This window comes from Ranitomeya variabilis, chromosome 7, assembly GCF_051348905.1.
Source record: "Ranitomeya variabilis isolate aRanVar5 chromosome 7, aRanVar5.hap1, whole genome shotgun sequence".
In the NCBI taxonomy this organism is placed as follows: Eukaryota; Metazoa; Chordata; class Amphibia; order Anura; family Dendrobatidae; genus Ranitomeya; species Ranitomeya variabilis.
Window position 1 is genome coordinate 22,895,560 of NC_135238.1, and position 20,987 is coordinate 22,916,546.

At 43.5% G+C, this 20,987-nt stretch overlaps 1 protein-coding gene across 6 annotated transcripts in view; it reads left to right on the plus strand.

Moving 5' to 3' along the window:
* Nucleotides 1–20,987, plus strand: part of GRID2IP (Grid2 interacting protein) — a 66,201-nt gene that overhangs the window by 32,274 nt on the left and 12,940 nt on the right. For 4 of the 6 annotated variants that reach the window (XM_077274489.1, XM_077274494.1, XM_077274490.1 and 1 more), the window contains 7 exons: nt 11,413–11,664; nt 11,895–11,980; nt 14,272–14,341; nt 14,668–14,762; nt 14,997–15,177; nt 18,194–18,342; nt 20,808–20,912. In XM_077274489.1, coding sequence (XP_077130604.1) covers nt 11,413–11,664; nt 11,895–11,980; nt 14,272–14,341; nt 14,668–14,762; nt 14,997–15,177; nt 18,194–18,342; nt 20,808–20,912 — 938 coding nt within the window. Of the gene's footprint in view, nt 1–6,742; nt 6,900–9,956; nt 10,022–11,412; nt 11,665–11,894; nt 11,981–14,271; nt 14,342–14,667; nt 14,763–14,996; nt 15,178–18,193; nt 18,343–20,807; nt 20,913–20,987 lie in introns of those variants that run through there. The other 2 variants (XM_077274492.1, XM_077274491.1) reach the window with 2 other exon arrangements.

The window sequence follows — 20,987 nt, forward strand, 5'->3', positions numbered from 1 at the left end:
TAGGAAAGCATCATTTTTTTTTATATGTCTGCAATATACAGGTTCAAGGGCAAAAAAAAAAATGGAGACAACAAAAATAATAGAAATTAATGTAAAAAAATAAATAAAAATTAATATTTAAAAATAAAGTGGTTAAAAAAATTCTATATTTGGTGTCGCCCCAATTAAAATTAATTGACCAGTAAACACCATATAGGAAGTGAAGGGCTTGAATTGGTATTTTTTTTTATCATGTTCCATTCGTCCCCCTCAAAAAAATGGAATAATAAGCAAATAAAACGTTGTACATTCCCCAAAACTGGTACAAAATAAAACCTCCCGCTCCACACGTATAAAAAGAAGCCCTCCAGGTCCATCAATGGAAAAATATAATTTACCTCAGAAAATTGTAAAAAATAAAATTTACCTCAGAAAATGGTAATAAAATGTTTGATTTTTTTTCTTACAAAAATTAGATTTTTTATTTAACCAAAAAAACAATGGGAGAAGTTTTTATTTTTCATTTGAAATATTTTTCCCATTTTTCAGTCAGTTTTATGGTGTCATTCAAAACTATATGTGTCCTGCAAAAACAAAGCAAAACAGGAACCAGTAGGTCAATGGAGAAAAAAAATGGCTCTTGGGTAAAGGGGAAGAAAAAAGAGGAAGCCCCAAAATGAAAATTGGTCACATCTGGAAGGGGTTAATACTAGTATTGGCTTTAAAGGGACGTTTTCGGCCCCCCTTGGCTCCAGGGCCTGAGGGCGACTGAACCCCCTTTTGTTTCGCCTCTCAATCTATCGTATGTCCCCACCAACTTGCTCCAAATACATTACACCTTCATGGGAGCCATTTTTGGTAAGTTGGAATTTGGCACATGGCCGATAGGCACAATATTAGGGGGCCCAATTAATCAAGTTGGCCCTTATTTGTCAAAACGGTAAACAAAAACAAAGGAAAGTGCTTGTTGCCCATAGAAACCAATCATAGCACAGCTTTCACTTTTCCAGAGCAGTTTAAGAAATGTTAGCTGAGCTTTGATTGGTTGCTAAGGATACCAAGGCCAGGTTTTCTTTTTAACAGTACTTAGGCATAAATTGGACATTTTCGTAGTGTAGGTAATTTTTCCTAGTCCAATAAAACATTGGGATTCATATATTAAAACTGAGAGTAAAACCGGCCTTGTTGCTTAGAGCAACCAATCACAGCGCAACTTTCATTTTTCAACAGCAGTTATTGAAATGAAAGCTGAGCTATGATTGGTTGCTGTGGACAACAAGGCCGATTTTAGTCTTAGTTTTAGTAAATTCGGACCATTGTCTTTGCCGCTTGTCGGAATGGACTGTGCCAGTTTTTATAAATGGCCGATCCTCCCGTCCCCCACCACTTCTATCCTGGGACACCTCCAGTGTGTAATAGGAAACTAGGATGAAATGAAGAAACTGGGTCAGTGGGAAATGGCAGTAAATCACAGATTTCAGAGTGTTTAGGATGCGAGAGCAGTCAAATAGTAATGAGGCCGAAATTAAAGAGTGTCCGTTACTTAAGACGGGACTGCAGATATGGCGGCTCAGACCCGCACCATAGAGCATCACATGGTGAAGCCATAGAGCCTTTGTGTGCCGCCATCAATATGGGGAAGAGTCCAGGAGGTGGAGCTTGTAGATTATTTCAAACATAGCACTGGCCAATCACAGTTTCTGTTGCTCAGCAGCGCATGTGATGTCACAGGAGAGACCAATCAGCCGTTGTTATGTAGAACAGTGATATCAACCTGCAATTTTCAAGCTGTCGGAAAACTACAACTCTCAGCATGCCTTGGGGTTGTATTTTTGCAGCAGTTGGTGGGTGATGTAGCGGTAGAGGCTTGTCAACAGAAAATGATTTGACACTTCCGTATCTGGAGGTGATAGGCGCTGCTTACTTTGCGTCAGGTTTCGACAGGCCTTATGTAGGTTTCGACAGGCCTTATGTACCCCTTGTTGGTATTTTGGGGTGTCAAGGACCAGTTGCCAGTGTTGTAAATGTTCAGGCGTTAAAAGGGAGAAAGTTTGCAACAGCGCCACTGTTATCCAAAGACCGTATCTGGTATTGCATCTAAGTCCTCTTTACATTAATAAGGCTAAGCTGCAATACCAGACACAAACTACGGTCAAGAGTGGCGCTGTTTCGCAAAGAAAGCCGCCCTGTGTTTTTAATATCTTACGACCTTCATCCTAAGGTTTTAAAGAGAACCTGTCACCAAGTGAAAAGTGTCCAGTTTTTACTCTTATTTTACTCCTGAGTGGTGGAAACATCTTCTCCCCGTATACGACAAATTACAACCTGTCCTCACATTCTCTAATAGCTCAGTGTGTTATTAGGCTGATTCCCAAGTGAAAGGTCAGTGGTCGGAATCGAGGAGCCGCCATGAAGAAGGTTTCCCAAGAAAAGAGAAGCAGTATCATCAGCTCATCGATAGTGGTCTCTCCATCAAGAAAATTGCCAAACTGCCTCATGTGAGCACCATGACAGCTGGAAGAATACGACATGAAGTTCGTCCATCCATGGTGGACGTCCAGGAGAAATATCGGAGTCACCAAGTCGGCTCCTCACAAGGTCTGTCAGTTCTGGAGACAAACACGGCAGTGGAGGAGGCTCGTGTGCTTCATAATACTGAGGTCACAGACGTCCATGGCGGCACACGGAACACAAGTCTGGAATGGTGGCTCGAAAAATGGTGAAGAAGCCTCAACTTCATTATCATCATAAGAAACGTTGGGTCGAGTTTGTAAAAAAGCACGAGAAGTGAAAAGTAGAAGATTGGAAACGGGTGTTATGGAGCGATGAGACAAAAGTCAATAGACAGCTCTGATGGGGGCAAATGGGTCAGGAAGAAACAAGGGAAAAATGGGCCAATGGATCGAGAAACTAAAGGAACTGTGAAGTTCGGTGGAGGAAGCTTGATGATATGGGGATGTTTCACATCCAGAGGCGTTGGATACCGGACCAGGATCGATGGTGGTCTCAGTGCTGGGCTATATGTGAGTGTCCTACAAGATGAGTTACTTCATACATCGAGTACTTTGGATATGAGAAGGACGAGATTGTGTTCCAGAAGGACAATGACCAGAAACATACAGCGAGATTGGAGGAGAAATGGTTCAATGACAATGAAGTAGAGGTGCTGGATTGTCCCCACAGTCCCTGACCTTAACCCAATCCAACACTTGTGGGGAGAGGTGAAGAGTAAGCTGAATACCGACCCCAGTGAGGCGACCAGTGTGCACCAACATGGGGAACGTGGAGAAGATACCTGGGATCAGATGATTGAATCTGATCAAGATCTGCCCAGAAGGATTCAGGCTGTGGTGAAAACCAAAGATGAATGTACAAAATAATAAAAATTTTGATTTTTGGGAGTAAAACATTAACAATGCAGCGAGATGACAAGAATCTGCATAACTAATCCAAGCCAAGATGATCACCAATAAACGATGGTGGTCTCATGTTAGAAGCAGAAGTGGATGGTGAGATATGGAGCCTGGAAGGCAAAGGTTCACAACATTGTTACCCTTCTGCTCGTCAGTGTATGTGGCTGTCCAGTTGAGGCTACATGTTATGGTCTTTACTAAGGGGCATGTCACCTGGTGATAGATTCCTTTAAGACCTTCCAGTTGGAAATATATTGATCTTCACTTCTGGGAACCTCCGTAATGAAAAGGAAAAATGCCATTAGGAAAATGTGCACTTTCCCTTTCAGCTTGGACTTTCCATTCTCTCACTAAAAACTTTCCTTGATCCAATGAATGTGAGTGGATGTTCTTCTAATCAATCCATACCTTTCCAGTGCCGTCTGCCGGTATACAGCCTCACTAATGTGACCTTCTGCCGATCTGTGCCGGACTCCCGGGAATTCTACAATTACAGGAGAGCGGTGTACGCAGAGACGTCCCCCCCACCCCACTGGCAGAAGACGGTGTATGTGTCCCAGACTCATCAGATACTGATCTTCAGAGTAATATGACCGCTACATGATGGTGTCCGGCTCCTAAAAATATCAGCGCTTATTCATAAATTGGGGGGGGGGGGCGCCATTTTTACAAAGGTACATGAATGAGAAAACAAAAATAAATGAGGATATCGTGATCATATGGAACCTGATTCCACAACTCCAATGTCATTGTGTCGGTGACCACAGAACACAATGGGCCAATCTTCTCTGGAGATAGATGGAGGACCATCAGGAGATGCCAGGGCTTTAGTGACTCCATATGTTTTGGCCCATTTTTATTTAGCTTGGTGATTTAAAGGGTTTGTCCGTTGCCATTGGGATCCGTGACCACACTACTTTGGGAAGAAAGGGGTAAAACATGTTTTAAAGTGGATCCATCACCAGGTCAAAAGTGACCAGTTTTTGCTCTTACTTTATTCCCGTTGCTCCCTTGAGTATTCCGGTTTTTGCTTTTTTTAAATCGGTCATACGGTTCCAGAGATAAGGACATTTTTGTTTGGTTCTCATTTTTATGATCTTTACTAAGGGGTGTGGCTAAGGGGGTAATTATGCAGAGCAGCCTAAAGACACGCCCCCGAGGATCAAGTGAGTCTTTTTCCCCAGTAAAAACTATAAAAATCGATAAAGTCAATATCTCTAGAACTGTATGGTGGATTTAAATATATATAAATGGAATACTAAGGGAAGCAGCCGGAATAAAATAAGAGCAAAGATTGTCCACTTTTGACAAATCCCCTTTAAATATTAAATGATGCGAGTTCCGTGGAGACTCCCATAAAGCGAGACTTTTATTCAATAAGTCACCATGAAATACCAGTCTTTGAAAACATGGTGGACTAGGGACTTCCATGGTCATTTAAAGGGTATGTCTAAAGTCCACTGGCTACTCTGCTTTAAGGAGATCTGGTATAAGAGGCTTGCATGGACACTTAAAGGTGATGTCCACTTTTTATGCATTTGCATTTTTCTAAGTACAGAATGACACAGGAGACTTACAAGTGAGGTATTGTAGGAGAAGTTTCGAATACATTTTTGGTGAAGTTACCCTTTAAAATTAGATTTTTTTGTTTGTTTGCTGTGAAAGGCAAACTCCGGTGACTACCCTGGTCATACAGAGGCACAAGGACAGTTTTACAGTGCACGGATCTCACCAAACATCTTATGTCCAAGCTTCCTGGACCTTTGGGTTGTGGAATGGTACATTGGGGTTAACAGCAATCCTACCTGAATTTTCGGGCTTTGATGGGATGTTAGATGTTGGCCGAAACATTGGGATGACACATTTACCGTCAGCCTGATTGTGTCTGCTGGATCTCAGATCTGGGATGGTGTCCAGGTTTCCTTTTACGCTGGTATCATCTCCCCAGAGGAGCTATGTTAGAAGCAGAATCGAGGTCAGGCAGGAGAGCTTGTTATTTTTAGGTAACAAGTTTTTTTTTTTTTTTCCAGTTTTTGGATCATATTCACCATGAGAAAAAAACCCTCAACTTGTGGTCACACATCTCCACTCTCTGGGGATTATTTGTGCAGGTCTGTGGACACCTACACTCAGCGGATGTGAACTCCTTAAGGTGGTCTCATTTTAATGATGAAACTAAGGAACGTTGCAATTACTTTTTTTAATTCTATAGTTTACAGCTTGTTGCCTGGATTACCAGTCACCTCGGCCACCTCTGCAGTCTATCAGCAGTGGCCGGTTTCCTAGGCAAGTGACACTCTGAAACTAGCGGCACTGCTAGATCGATCGAGCTTCATTGCCCCTGCCTAATCACTGCATATTTAGGACGATCTGTCACCCAATCTGAGTCAAAATTGGGTGACAACACCTCCTACAAATTAGAATGGCAGCTATATTAGTTGTCAGAGAACAGAAGAGGCTGCAGACAACCAGAGAGTTTAATGATGCTTTTTTTTTTACTGCCGATAGTTACCACTAGAGGGAGCTCATTACTTTCAGATAAATAAGGTAGCTAGTTTTACTTTTGGTGCGAGGGAGCTCCCTCTAGTGGTGACTGTAAAAAGCCAAAGTTTTATTAATTACTCGTATTCTTTGAAGAAACTGAAATAGTGCGGTTTGCAGCGCCATAAAATATATTATAAAGACCACCTAGACCACCAATAATATTAGGTTTAAACCTATATCTCACTCTAGACCACCAGGACTGTACTGGCTAACAGTCCTGGTGGTCTAGAGTGACATATGGGTTTACAGGAGCACCACAGACATGACTATCAGCCTCCTTTATTCTAGACCACCTGACATACATTATTAACCCCTAAGCTGTTGACGAGGACTCTGCACGGAGTGTCAGTCCAACATGTAGGAAAGCAGCAGTCAGGCCCCCACGATCCAGTGCATAGGCAGTCAATACTGATAGCTGGAGTCTACCAGATTTGGTTGTAGGAGCTATTATCCTGCTTGTTGATGGTTTCCATGTAGCAAGCACAGCTTCCCGCTAACCTTTTTTCCTAAAAACGGAGTATATACCTGTATATATATAGTATATTAGTAGGACGCCCTTAGGGTTGTGCATATACAGGAATCATGAGCAGGGTTAATATGAGCCGCCGTCTCTGACAGTGTAAGCCCCTTCTGTCTTTTCCTACTTCCCACCGTTTATTGCAATGACTCCGCCGCGTTCCTGTGGGTATTCTCCGTGATTGAGGTTTCGCAGCCAGCTCATTAACAGCTGCATCCCCACGGGTTTCCAGCACCAGTGAAGGAGGGGCAGGACACCAGGGACAGATAAGACATCAGATCCGAGGAGGCTGTGTAGCGTCAGTACCAGGGACAGCGGCACAGACACCGCAGGAGCGGCACGGGGAGCCCGGGTAGGTGACCCTGACTCTGACCACCTGTCAATCACCTGGAGGCGCCATTCTGAAACAACATGGGGAAACATCACGGCTTTTCCAGGCATTTCCGGTAAGTTGATCGACTGAAGGTGATTGGTCATCCCTTTTAGGGTCTCGGAGCCCCTAGATTGCCATGGGGGTGGTAGCCGCGTATGCTCCGTCATATCCCAGCCAATGGGACCCATGCGTCCTAGAGACTGTCCTGGTCATTGGTCTCCCACCACCCAAGTGACACATCACATAGGGGATTGTTATCAGAATTTGGGATAGAAGATTTAGAAATAATAATGTATGGAATATTTCTAGAAGTAAATTCTGACAACACTCCAAAAAGTTTCCAAAAATCTAACGTAATGAATAGCGGTCTTACGGGGGTCTTGTGCGATATAGAACTGGCTGAGATGTCCGTAACAGTCCCATCATCCCTGTATGGCTGTGATACCGACCCCGAGGTCACATACATACAGTGTGTGCACATACATACTGTGTGTGCGCATACATACAGTGTGTGCACATACATACAGTGTGTTCCCATACATACAGTGTGTGCCCATACATACAGTGTGTTCCCATACATACCGTGTGTGCGCATACATACAGTGTGTGCACATACATACAGTGTGTGCCCATACATACAGTGTGTGCACATACATACAGTGTGTGCACATACATACCGTGTGTGCACATACATACAGTGTGTGCACATACATAGTGTGCACATACATACAGTGTGTGCGCATACATACAGTGTGTGCCCATACATACAGTGTGTTCCCATACATACAGTGTGTGCCCATACATACAGTGTGTGCCCATATATACAGTGTGTGCCCATACATACAGTGTGTTCCCATACATACAGTGTGTGCCCATACATACAGTGTGTTCCCATACATACAGTGTGTGCACATACATACAGTGTGTGCACATACATACAGAGTGTGCACATACATACAGTGTGTGCACATACATACAGTGTGTTCCCATACATACAGTGTGTGCACATACATACAGTGTGTGCCCATACATACAGTGTGTTCCCATACATACAGTGTGTGCCCATACATACAGTGTGTGCACATACATACAGTGTGTGCACATACATACAGTGTGTGCACATACATACATAGTGTGTGCACATACATACAGTGTGTGCACATACATACAGTGTGTGCGCATACATACAGTGTGTGCCCATTCATACAGTGTGTGCCCATACATACAGTATGTGCACATACATACAGTGTGTGCACATACATACAGTGTGTGCGCATACATACAGTGTGTGCACATACGCACATGTAGCTCTTCCAAAGACATGTCCAGCAATACCTATACTTGGCCAGCCCGTTCTTCCATTACTGATAAATCAGCTTGTGAATTGATATGCAGAAGAAGCTGAAGAGCTATGGTAGATCTGAAGCCTCTGTCACTCCAGCTCTACTCCCCACACAGCGTCGCCTCCTCCTTGACTGAACTCACATAACATTGTCAAGCTGGAGAATGCGGAGCTGGTCGGAGAATAGAGCTGGAGTGACAGAGGCTTCAGATCTACGATAGCTCTTCAGCCTCATTTGCATATCAATTCACCCTCTCACATTCACGCTCACACCCACTCACTGCCTGTTCCTTGCCGCCCAGTTTCCTGTAGGCACTTATAGCTGCATTATGACGATTTTCCAGTCCTCTCTTTGTTTCTTCTAGTGCTTTGCCTGTGTGTCAGTTCACACTGCCGTTCTCGCATTAGGTTCGTGCTCCGGGTAGATCAGGATGCTCAGATAGGCGAGCGTTCTTCCCGGTGGTGTCACACATGGACTTCATTTCCCTTCATGATTCCCAATTAGTGCCCGATCCTCCCAATCCTGACGTTCTTGGCGTTTACACTGATGAGTTATTGCGGTATAATCACGCTCCTGAATGAGCGAGGCTTTTAGCGTGCAAGGTAATAGACACAATGGCAGCTCCGCATCCACTTCAAGAGGTAAGAAGCCATTAACTCGGCGGCACTTTAATTCCTTTATCTAGCATCTGTTCGGCTCACATGAAAAGATGAAGGCAGGGGGATAATACTTTCACCATTACGGCACTGGGGGGCACTCACTTAGCCGTATTCCTGGTGCTGTTGGTATAGGGGAAAACAATCAGTATGAAGGTGCTTCTTTGGGTACGGTGGGCACATAGAGTTCCTCAAGCTCGACAGGGATCGTGTGTGCTGTGCCGCCATATAGTGCTTCCTTATGGCGCCATATTATAGAAATATTCTCCATACTATGGAATATGACGTCATTTTCTCTCTGATGGATTCTGTGTAAAACCAGACACACATGGAGATACGGTATAGACGTCTGTAGGTGATCTGGATGGCCCGATGTGGCGGTAAGCAGCGTGACAAAATTATGCTCCCCTTTATTAAAATACTTCATCCTCTACCATATTACAGAAGTATTGTCCTCTAGTTTTATTGCATCTGGCAAGAATACGGTATAAAATTGCAGCATTATATGGCGGTGCGCGTATTGTAGAACCGTATGGAATATACATGCCAAGTATGTTGGATGCCAGTGTGCACCGCGACCGTCACGTGATCATATTTGTGCCCCCGATGAGATTAACGCCGCGGTAAAGGAGCGAATGATTTGTCCCGTAAAAGCAGATTTCGGGTTGCGTTAAATGACAACATGTCAAAAACAAATCAGAAGACACGGCGCCCGCTTTGTACTTTGCATGAACCTTGCAGTGTGTGAGAAACCGGAAGGGAGAGGAAAGAATCTTTATCCTTTCATCTGAAAATACCAAGGTGGCAGACGCTGGAGATGCTGCCCGGGCTGAGCGATGGCGTGCGCGCGCCGCCTTTTATCTCGCTGCTGGGATAATTATACGCTGAGACTCGTTCTGCCAAATCTTCTGAGACTTCCTTCTGCTCCCCCGTTGAAATGTCAGCGCTGCCGGGAGGAGGGAGAAAAGAATATAAGACGGAAAAGAAAAAAAAATAGAAATTAAATGTTTGGGAATTAAAGGGTGTAATGGAGAGAAGGAGTTGTCATCGCGTCCTGCTGGGACGGAGGTGAAAAACACAAGTGGATTGCGGAGGAGAAATAAAGTGATGCATGTTCACAAATAGACTCAGTAACCCATCAGTTCTATGAAGATCTTAGAAAGAAGTGGTGGTGGCTTTGGAAGTGGCAGAAGGGGGTAAGCGATGTGACCAACTCATGGTAGACTGTTTGGCTAGTGATTTTCATGGATGTGGTCACTTAGAAGGAGCACGGTGGAGGTATTAGAGTGATTTCTTGGGTAATGGTCCGGTGGTTAGATCGGAAGAAGGACATGATGGCTGGACACAAAGGTAGAAGGAATCTCCTGGTTGGATTCAGGCTTGAGGGAAATGGTTCTTCTGTGGGAAAGGAAAATGTTGGTTTGATAGATACAAGTGATAGACGAGATACATAGGAGATAGAGTAGATTGGATGCAGAAGGGAAAGAAACGATGTCCAAATGGTGGGTTGGTGGTAGATTAAGCTGTTTGACTTGTGAACTTGTTGAAACCTTTTTTTGGGAAATGGCATGAGGGAAGAAGTAGACTGGTTTCAAGGATCGAAGAAAATAGTAGAATTTTAGGAACGTATGAAGGAACTGAGTTGGAAGCAATCTCTTAATTAGGCTCAGGTATGATGGAAGTAGCAAGTTGGTCTTATGGGAGGTGGGAAACTTCAGATTGGTTGGATGGGAAAATGAGAACAATAGGTTGGCTCGATGCAAGAGTAGAAGTGATCTCTTGGAAGTTGGATTTGTTGGTTGAGAAGAGTGGTAGCTTGGTTGATAATAGGATGGTGAAGAAAGTAGTACTGGTTGGAGAAGAAGAGGGTTAGAAATGTGACTAACTGGAGGGACGGTGGTAGAATGTTGGCTACAGGACTTGGTGAAAGTTTGGAATGTTTTGGTTGTTGAGAAGGCCATAAATTGTCAATATGTTGGTTGGTAGGAGAGAGGAGACAGGTTGGCTAGATGTTGGAGTGGAAGGGATCACGTGGTTGGGTTCAGGCATGAGGGAAGTAGTTGAGTAGTGGAAGAGTGAAAATCAGATTTGATGATTGAGAAGATGGTTGGATGCTTGTGATTAAAGTGATGATAGGATGGTGAAGAAGTGGCAATGGTTGGAGAAGAAGGGGGTTAGAGATGTGACTTACTGGTAAAGGGTTTGGTTGGATGGGAGATGGAGAAAGTAGTAGATTGGATATGGTAGAAATGGGTAAGAGATATGGCCAACTGATGGGATGGAGGTGGACTGGCTTATGGACTTGGTAGAGCTAGTCACGTGAGGGACAAAGTAGACTTATTGTCCGGGGAAGAGGGAAATTGTTTGAGGTTATGGAGGAAGCACATGGGAGATTGGTCGGTCACAGTGTTGGAAGTGGTCTCCTGGTTAGATACAAGGTTGACTAAAGTGGTTGGAGAAGAAGGTTACAGTAGACTGGAAGGGAAGTAGTGAAGGTAGTAACAGATTGGACAGGGGTAACGGAAGTGGTAGATGAGTCCATGAATTCACTCCTTCACTAACGTATCTCATATATTATCTTCCCCAGAATATTCATCCCCAAGAAACATCGGCAACGTTTTGACCATGTTGTGTCTCAGAGTCTCATCAGCAAGATCTGCCGATCCAGGAGTGAGCGGAGCAATCGTCTGAGGAGGAGTCGTAGTGAAGACCACCATGAAAGGTTGCTGGTCTCCACGAGGGCAGCTCCTATGCCGCACTGCCAGGATGAGGGGGGCAGGGGAATGAAGAAGAGCAGTTCCCTTGTTGCTGGCAGTGTGGGCACCGGGAAACCACACAGGTAAATGTAATGTTTTAGATGGGGTGCACACTTTTACAATTTTACAAATACTGCAAATAGTCTAACGTTATAAACAGACCCGTTTTGTGTATACAGCACCTATGCAGGGCTTTAGAGCTCCATGGTTACAGACAGGTCCGATTGTAATCATGCCAGTCTGCATCGGAGCTGTGTACACGTAACGGTGAGATGTTTTTAATCAAGACCACTTGCCATTTCTGTCTCTGCAGGACGATACGGGTGTGTAAGGGAAGTAGCAGCTTTGGCTTCACGTTACGGGGCAATGCTCCAGTATGGATAGAGTCCATTCTCCCAGGTACAGCACTTCACCATCGTTATGTCATACGTGCAATGTAAATATTAATGTAAAACAATCCGACCAAGAGAAATGAGAAATGCACCGAACCGACAAAATAACTGAAAGTCAGCGGCCACAAACCAAAGAATACAGCGTCCGCCGCCGTGTGCACTAGGATACGTGCAGCCATCGAATACATGACTTCATTAATGTCAAATAGACTACACTTATAATACTGAGGGACGTAGCGCACAAACTCGTGTGTGCCCACCAGCCACAACAAGGTGACGTCCTCTGCTGGACCCCTGACCTGGTACCAATTTGTGCAGTATGTACCTCAGTATTATAAGTACAGTCTGTATGGCAGTAATGCAATTATAGTAATTCACAGGTTCAATGTTTGCACAAAGAGGCTGCTGTATATAATGCAGTCACTACGACTGGTACCTGTTCACACTTCATTCATTACTTCCTTTCTCTCTTTCCTTCCTCCCTACCTTACTCTCTTTCCCTTTCCTTCTTTCCTCCCTCCATTCCTTTCTCTATTAACTTCCTTCATTTCTCCCTTTTCTTCCTCGTTTCCTTTCTCTTGTTCCTTTAGATCTTGCTTTCCTTTCTTCCTCCATTCCTTTCTCTTTCCTTCCCTCCTCCCTCCCTTCCTTTCTCTCTTTCTATCCGATCTCTCTTTTGTTCATTCCTTCCATTCCTTTCTTTCTCTCCTTCCTTTTTTCTTCCTTCCTCCCTTCCTTCCTTATTACCTTTTTTCTTTCTTCCTTCCTTTCTCTTTCCTTCCTTCTTTCTGACCTTCTTTTCTCTCTTTCCTTTCTTCTTTCCTTCCTTTCTCTCTTTCCTTCCATCCTCCATCCCTCCCTTCCTTCCTTTCTCTTCATTCTTCCTCCCTTCCTTCCTCTCTCTTCCCTTCCTTCCCCTCTCTTTCCTTCTTCCCTCTTTCTCTCTTCCTTCTTTCCTTCCTCTCTTTCCTACCTCCCTTCCTATCTCTCTTCCCTTCCTCCCTTTCTTTTTCCTACCTCCCTTGCTCTCTCTTTCCTTCCTCCCTTCCTCTCTCTTCCCTTCCTTCCTCTCTCTTCTCTTCCTCCCTTCCTTCCTTCCTCTCTTCCCTTCCTCCCTTCCTCTCTCTTCCCTTAATCCCTCTCTTTCCTTCCTCCCTTCCTTTCTCTCTTTCCTTCCTCCCTTCCTTCCTCTCTTCCCTTCCTCCCTTCCTTCCTCTCTGCCCTTCCTCCCTTCCTCTCTCTCTCTCTTCCCTTCCTCTCTTCCTTCCTTTCTCTCATCCCTTCCTTCCTCTCTCTTCCCTTCCTTCCTTCCTCTCTTCCCTTCCTTGCTTCCTCTCTCTTCCCTTCCTCCCTTCCTTCCTCTCTCTTCCCTTCCTTCCTCTCTTCCCTTTCTCCCTTCCTCTCTCTTTCCTTCCTTCCTTCCTCCCTTCCTTTCTCTCTTTCCTTCTTCCCTTCTTTTCTCTCTTTCCTTCCTCCCTTCCTCTCTCTTCCCTTCCTCCCTTCCTCTCTCTTCCCTTCCTCCCTTCCTTCCTCTCTCTTTCCTTCCTCCCTTCCTTCCTCTCTTCCCTTCCTCCCTTCCTTCCTCTCTTCCCTTCCTCCCTTCGTTCCTCTCTCTTTCCTTCCTCCCTTCCTTCCTCTCTTCCTCCCTTCTTTCCTCTCTTCCCTTCCTCCCTTCCTTCCTCTCTCTTCCCTTCCTCCCTTCCTCTCTCTCTCTTCCCTTCCTCTCTTCCTTCCTTTCTCTCATCCCTTCCTTCCTCTCTCTTCCCTTCCTTCCTCTCTTCCTTCCTTCCTCCCGTCCTTCCTCTCTTCCTTCCTCCCTTCCTTCCTCTCTTCCCTCCCTTCCTTCCTCTCTTCCTTCCTCCCTTCCTTCCTCTCTCTTCCCTTCCTCCCTTCCTTCCTCTTCCCTTTCTCTCATCCCTTCCTTTCTCTCATCCCTTCCTTCCTCTCTTCCTTCCTCCCTTCCTTCCTCTTCCCTTTCTCTCATCCCTTCCTTTCTCTCATCCCTTCCTTCCTCTCTTCCTTCCTTCCTCCCGTCCTTCCTCTCTTCCTTCCTCTCTTCCTTCCTTTCTCTCTTTCCTCCCTTCCTTCCTCTCTCCTCCCTTCCTTCCTCCCTTCCTTCCTCTCTTCCCTCTCTTCCTTCCTCTCCCTTCCCTTCCTCCCTTCCTCTCCTGTGGACATTTATCTGCAGTTCTGTGTTAGTTGATGGCGTTGCCCCTTCCCCCCGCCCCTGTGGGTGATTCCTGCAGCGGTGTCCCATGCACACAGTGGTGTCAGGCTGTGGTGACTTGTGTCTTGCAGGCAGCCCCGCAGAGGTGGCCGGGCTCCAGCCCGGAGACAGGATATTATTCTTGAACGGCTTGGACATGAGGTGAGGCGCTTGGCTCGTCTGTGTAGACACAGTGATGTCAGATGTTGGTCTAATGAAATGTAATATAATGGGCGCAGTGACAAGGGAGGAATTACTAGTGACCCCGAACCTGCTGGATGGGGGAACAGAAATTAAAGGGATATTCCAGCCATAATAACGGGGGTCCCACCACAGCTGTGTACACCCAAGTAGTGGCCATTGGGCTCCTGTTTTCTTTGTCTGCTTAGAACTTTGCTTTCTTCGAGCAGCTGTTCATTCTCCAGAGCTGTTTTTCCTTTCATAAGAAGTTGCCGCACCCAACATATTCCTCCTGTTTTTTCTTTTAGGAACTGTTGTCATGAGAAGGTGGTCTGCATGCTACAAGGCAGCGGCGCAATGCCGACATTAGTAGTGGAAGAGGGCAGTGTGTCGTACTGTGCAGGTGAGGGACGGGAAGATATGTGTTACTGAATGGCGGAATTATTTTATAGCTCAATGCAGCTCTGCGGTTACTGTAAGAGATTATCTACATGATAATGTGTGCTGCCATCTGGTGCCAATAAATATAACTGCAAAGTCACTGCTTCTAAAACCTTATTCACTTTCTCTAGTTAAAGACTGACTTTCTTATTAATGTTTGAATTCTTCATTTCGTTCATTACCTCTTGTATTACAGATTCAGACTCCGATACCACTGTCCCAACATCTGCTCTCACTTCCCTCCAGTGGGTAGCAGAAATCCTTCCATCCAACATTCGGATCCAAGGGCGGAGTTTTAGCCAACAGCTGGAACATCTGCTTACACCCACAGAGCGGTACACCGTGTGTAAAGCGCTAGAGAGCTTCTTCCAGCACAGGTAACGTAAGAATATAAGTACTATAATACTGCCCCTATATACAAGAATATAACTGCTATAATACTGCTCCTATATACAAGAATATAACTACTATAATACTGCTCCTATATACAAGAATATAACTACTATAATACTGCTCCTATGTACAAGAATATAAGTACTATAATACTGCCCCTATGTACAAGAATATAACTACTATAATACTGCCCCTATGTGCAAGAATATAACTACTATAATACTGCTCCTATGTACAAGAATATAACTACTATAATACTGCCCCCTATGTACAAGAATATACCTACTATAATACTGCCCCTATGTACAAGAATATAACTACTATAATACTGCTCCTATGTACAAGAATATAACTACTATAATACTGCTCCTATGTACAAGAATATAACTACTATAATACTGCCCCTATGTACAAGAATATAACTACTATAATACTGCTCCTATGTACAAGAATATAACTGCTATAATACTGCTCCTATGTACAAGAATATAACTGCTATAATACTGCTCCTATGTACAAGAATATAACTACTATAATACTGCTCCTATGTATAAGAATATAACTATAATACTGCTCCTATGTACAAGAATATAACTACTATAATACTGCTTCTATGTACAAGAATATAACTACTATAATACTGCCCCTATGTGCAAGAATATAACTGCTATAATACTGCTCCTATGTACAAGAATATAACTACTATAATACTGCTCCTATGTACAAGAATATAATTACTATAATACTGCTCCTATGTACAAGAATATAACTAATATAATACTGCCCCTATGTGCAAGAATATAACTGCTATAATACTGCTCCTATGTACAAGAATATAACTACTATAATACTGCTCCTATGTACAAGAATATAAGTACTATAATACTGCCCCTATGTACAAGAATATAACCACTATAATACTGCTCCTATGTGCAAGAATATAACTACTATAATACTGCTCCTATGTACAAGAATATAACTACTATAATACTGCCCCTATGTACAAGAATATAACTACTATAATACTGCTCCTATGTACAAGAATATAACTGCTATAATACTGCTCCTATGTACAAGAATATAACTGCTATAATACTGCTCCTATGTACAAGAATATAACTACTATAATACTGCTCCTATGTATAAGAATATAACTATAATACTGCTCCTATGTACAAGAATATAACTACTATAATACTGCTTCTATGTACAAGAATATAACTACTATAATACTGCCCCTATGTGCAAGAATATAACTGCTATAATACTGCTCCTATGTACAAGAATATAACTACTATAATACTGCTCCTATGTACAAGAATATAATTACTATAATACTGCTCCTATGTACAAGAATATAACTAATATAATACTGCCCCCGATGTACAAGAACATAGCTACTATAATACTGCTCCTATGTACAAGAATATAACTACTATAATACTGCTCCTATGTACAAGAATATAACTACTATAATACTGCTCCTATGTACAAGAATATAACTACTATAATACTGCTCCTATGTACAAGAATATAACTACTATACTACTGCCCCCTATGTACAAGAATATAACTACTATAATACTGCCCCTATATACAAGAATATAACTGCTATAATACTGTATCTATGTACAAGAATATAACTACTATACTACTGCTCCTATGTACAAGAATATAACTGCTATAATACTGCATCTATGTACAAGAATATAACTACTATAATACTGCTCCTATGTACAAGAATATAACTGCTATAATACTGCTCCTATGTACAAGAATATAACTACTATAATACTGCCCCTATGTACAAGAAAATAACTACTATAATACTGCCCCATGTGCAAGAATATAACTGCTATAATACTGCCCCTATGTACAAGAATATAACTACTATAATACTGCTCCTATGTACAAGAATATAACTACTTTAATACTGCTGCTATGTACAAGAATATAACTACTATAATACTGCTCCTATGTAGAAGAATATAACTACTATAATACTGCCCCCTATGTGCAAGAATATAACTACTATAATACTGCTCCTATATACAAGAATATAACTGCTATAATACTGCTCCTATGTACAAGAATATAACTACTATAATACTGCCCCTATGTACAAGAATATAACTACTATAATACTGCCCCTATGTAGAAGAATATAACTACTATAATACTGTCCCTATGTACAAGAATATAACTACTATAATACTGCCCCTATGTACAGGAATATAACTACTATAATACTGTCCCTATGTACAAGAATATAACTACTATAATACTGCCCCTATGTACAAGAATATAAATACTATAATACTGCCCCTATGTACAAGAATATAACTACTATAATACTGCCCCCTATGTACAGGAATATAACTACTATAATACTGCTCCTATGTACAAGAATATAACTACTAGAATACTGCTTCTATGTACAAGAATATAACTACTATAATACTGCTCCTATGTACAAGAATATAACTACTATAATACTGCTCCTATGTACAAGAATATAACTACTATAATACTGCCCATATGTACAAGAATATAACTACTATAATACTGCTCCTATGTACAAGAATATAACTACGATAATACTGCCCCTATGTACAGGAATATAACTACTATAATACTGCTCCTATGTACAAGAATATAACTACTATAATACTGCCCCTATGTACAAGAATATAACTACTATAATACTGCCCCCTATGTACAAGAATATAACTACTATAATACTGCCCCTATGTACAAGAATATAACTACTATAATACTGCCCCCTATGTACAAGAATATAACTACTATAATACTGCCCCTATGTACAAGAATATAACTGCTATAATACTGCTCCTATGTACAAGAATATAACTACTGTAATACTCTGCTCACACGTAGACTATGTGGTCTGTAACATGAGAAGTTGGTGCAGTCATCGGAGGACGCGGTCTGACAGCTGCTCCATCGGTGACCTCCTTTCTGATCCTCTTGTGTCCTCAGGAACATTGACACTCTCATTGTGGATATCTATCCGGTCCTGGACACTCCGGCCAAACAGATCATCTGGCAATTCATCTTCCAGCTGATGACATATGAGGAGCAGGAGCACTGCCAGCACAAGATCGCTCGCTTCCTGGGGTACAAGGCAGGTCAGAGAGCTCCGTACCCGAGCCCTCATCTTCTCATGCCCATCACCTGAAATCTCCCATCACCATGGTGCCATCTTCAATGAATTGCAAATTCTGGGTTGTACACAGGACCCCTAGGCGCGACCCTCCCGTGAGCCCCCACAAGCAGCTTCCAGGGTGTGTAGAGCAGCAGGATGGATAGGAGTAGAGCAGGGTACACAGGGGTGGCTTTGCGGTAACAATTGTCACCCGAGCCTTAACCCATAAAAGATCCTAGTCCATCGAGGCACATAGTAATCATGTTGGAAAAAGGGTCCAAGCTTTTGGATTATGGAGGGGTGTTCATACCAAGAGGGGCCCTTATAGCAAAATATACAATGGGCCCCTCTCAGCGGTCAAGGGCGACTTTCTCTGCATGGTTGGAGAGATGTTGGCGGGACCCTCCCCTGGTTTGGTTCCCTACTTCCATATTTGCAGAGCATGTGGAAATGAACTGCCCTTAGCTGGGCCCCTTACCTGAAGGGCCCCGTCACAGCGCTGAAGGCGAGAAGGGAAGGAATGGAAGGAAGGTAAGGGAGGGATGGACAGGAAGAAAGGAATGGAAAGAAGGGACTGGGGAAAAGACAGGACGGGACGGTGGGAAAGAATGAAGGGAGGGAAAGCAAAAGAAGGATAAGGGAGAAAAGAGAAGGAAGGAAGGGAAAGGGAGTAAGGCAAGAAAGAGAAGGGAAATAAAAGGAAGAGATAAAAGAAAGGAAGGGAAGAAAGTGTAGGGAAGAATGGAATGAAATGGCAGGAAAGGGAAAGAAAATTTATGGAAGAGAAGGAAGAAAGGGGAAGGAAGGAAGGTAAGGGAGGGATGAAAGGGAAGAAATGAATGGAAAGAAGGGAATAGGGGAAAAGAAGGGAAAGTAAGGAAGGGAAGGTGGGAAAGAATGAAGGGAGGGAAAGTGAAGGAAGGATAAGGGAGAAAGGAGAAGGAAGTAAGTGGAAGGGAAAGGAAGGAAGACAAGAAAGAAAAGGGAAATAAAAATAGAAAAGAAAGGAAGGGAAAGGAGGAAAGATAATGAAGGGAGGAATGGAATAAAAAGGAAGGAAAGGAAGGGAAGGGAAAGAAAAGTTAGGGCAGAGATGGAAGGAAGAGGAGGAAAGGAAAGAAGGCAGGAAGGAATGAAGTAAGGAAAGGAAAGAAAAGGAAGGCTAGAGAAGAAAGGATGGAAGAGAAGGAAGAATGGGTGGGAAGAGAAAGGATTGGAAGGAAGAGAAGGAAGAAAGGAAAGGAGGGAGGAAGGAATCAGGGAAGGATGGAAGGAAAGAAAGGAGGGAAGGATGGAATGGAATGGAAAGAAAAGAAAGTGTAGAGAAGGAATGATGGAAGGGAAGAGAATAAAAGGAAGAATAGAAAACAAGGAAGGATTAAAGGGAAGAGAATGATGGAAAGAAGTGAGGGAAAGAAGGAAGGAAGGGAAGGTAAAATCAAGGAAGGGTGTGAAGGAAGGGGGAGTGAAGCTGGGAAGGGAAAGTAAGGGATGGAAGGAGGTAAGGAAGAGAGGAAAGTGATAAAAGAGGAAGGAAGGGAAGAGATGGAGGAGGGAGGAAAGGAACCTTACATCTTCATTTTTTACAATTTGTTATGCTTGTGTTTAGCTATAAGCTGCATAAATAGCAAGAGAACAGGGGGTGGCCCTTTCTATAGCTGAGGGGCCACTATAGACATTTATATACGTAGGCCCGCACTGCCCTGTGTTACCCACTCTATGTTGGTGTCAGGGGTACTGCCTCGCCTTGTGGAGACCCCCAGCTGGTCTAGGGGGTCCGATAGCGGACTCTCTAGCGCCACCTTCTGGAAGCAGCTTTCCAGTACGTCAGTGTCTGACCCTCTCCTGAGCTTTGCCTCATTATAAAGGTGAATTTTGCGGTTGATATTCTTTTTTTCATGTCGTCCTATTCGGCTGCCAGGAATGTACTAGAACATGTCAGACACAGATTTATCAGATTAGTAGCTCGGCACGCTCGGGCCGCCCCCTGTATTATTACCACATCTGTTCCCCTTACTCTCATCGTCTCCATCGTCCGCTCCTGCCGTTGCCATAGCCACCAGACATCGTGTGCGGAGATTTCTTCCCGTAAATCCCGTTATACGGCGAGGTCACATGACCGCGCCGTCCGCTTCCGCGCTCCCTGTAATGCGGATGACAGGACTCCTCTGGTGATTACTAATATGTTTTATAGGGATGGAGCTGAGCCGTAGAAATTAAGCTTTTAATTCCCTTATCTCCTCTGGCAAAAACCCTGTCGGGTTCGGTATTATAACTCTCAACATTCACCATTTAATCAGAGGCGCCAAATAGGCCAAATCTCTGCGTCCGCCGCCCAATGTCACGGGCCTGTCGCGCCTTGTTATAATCCCGGGGATGTGATGACGGACGACATTTTTATATTATTATTTACGCTAAAATATTCTCTTTTGCTGATCCCCCATCTAGCTGCCGTGGACGCGGATATTGGGGTCCCACACCGAGGGTCTGTCCATGGGCAGGCAATGTACCAGGGGACTATACGAGCCCAAGCTGTGGAGGAAGGGAAGACAGGTGACTATAATTCATGGATTAACACTTTATATAGGATTTGGCGCCCCCTAGTTTGAAAATTGCAGTGTCTACTTC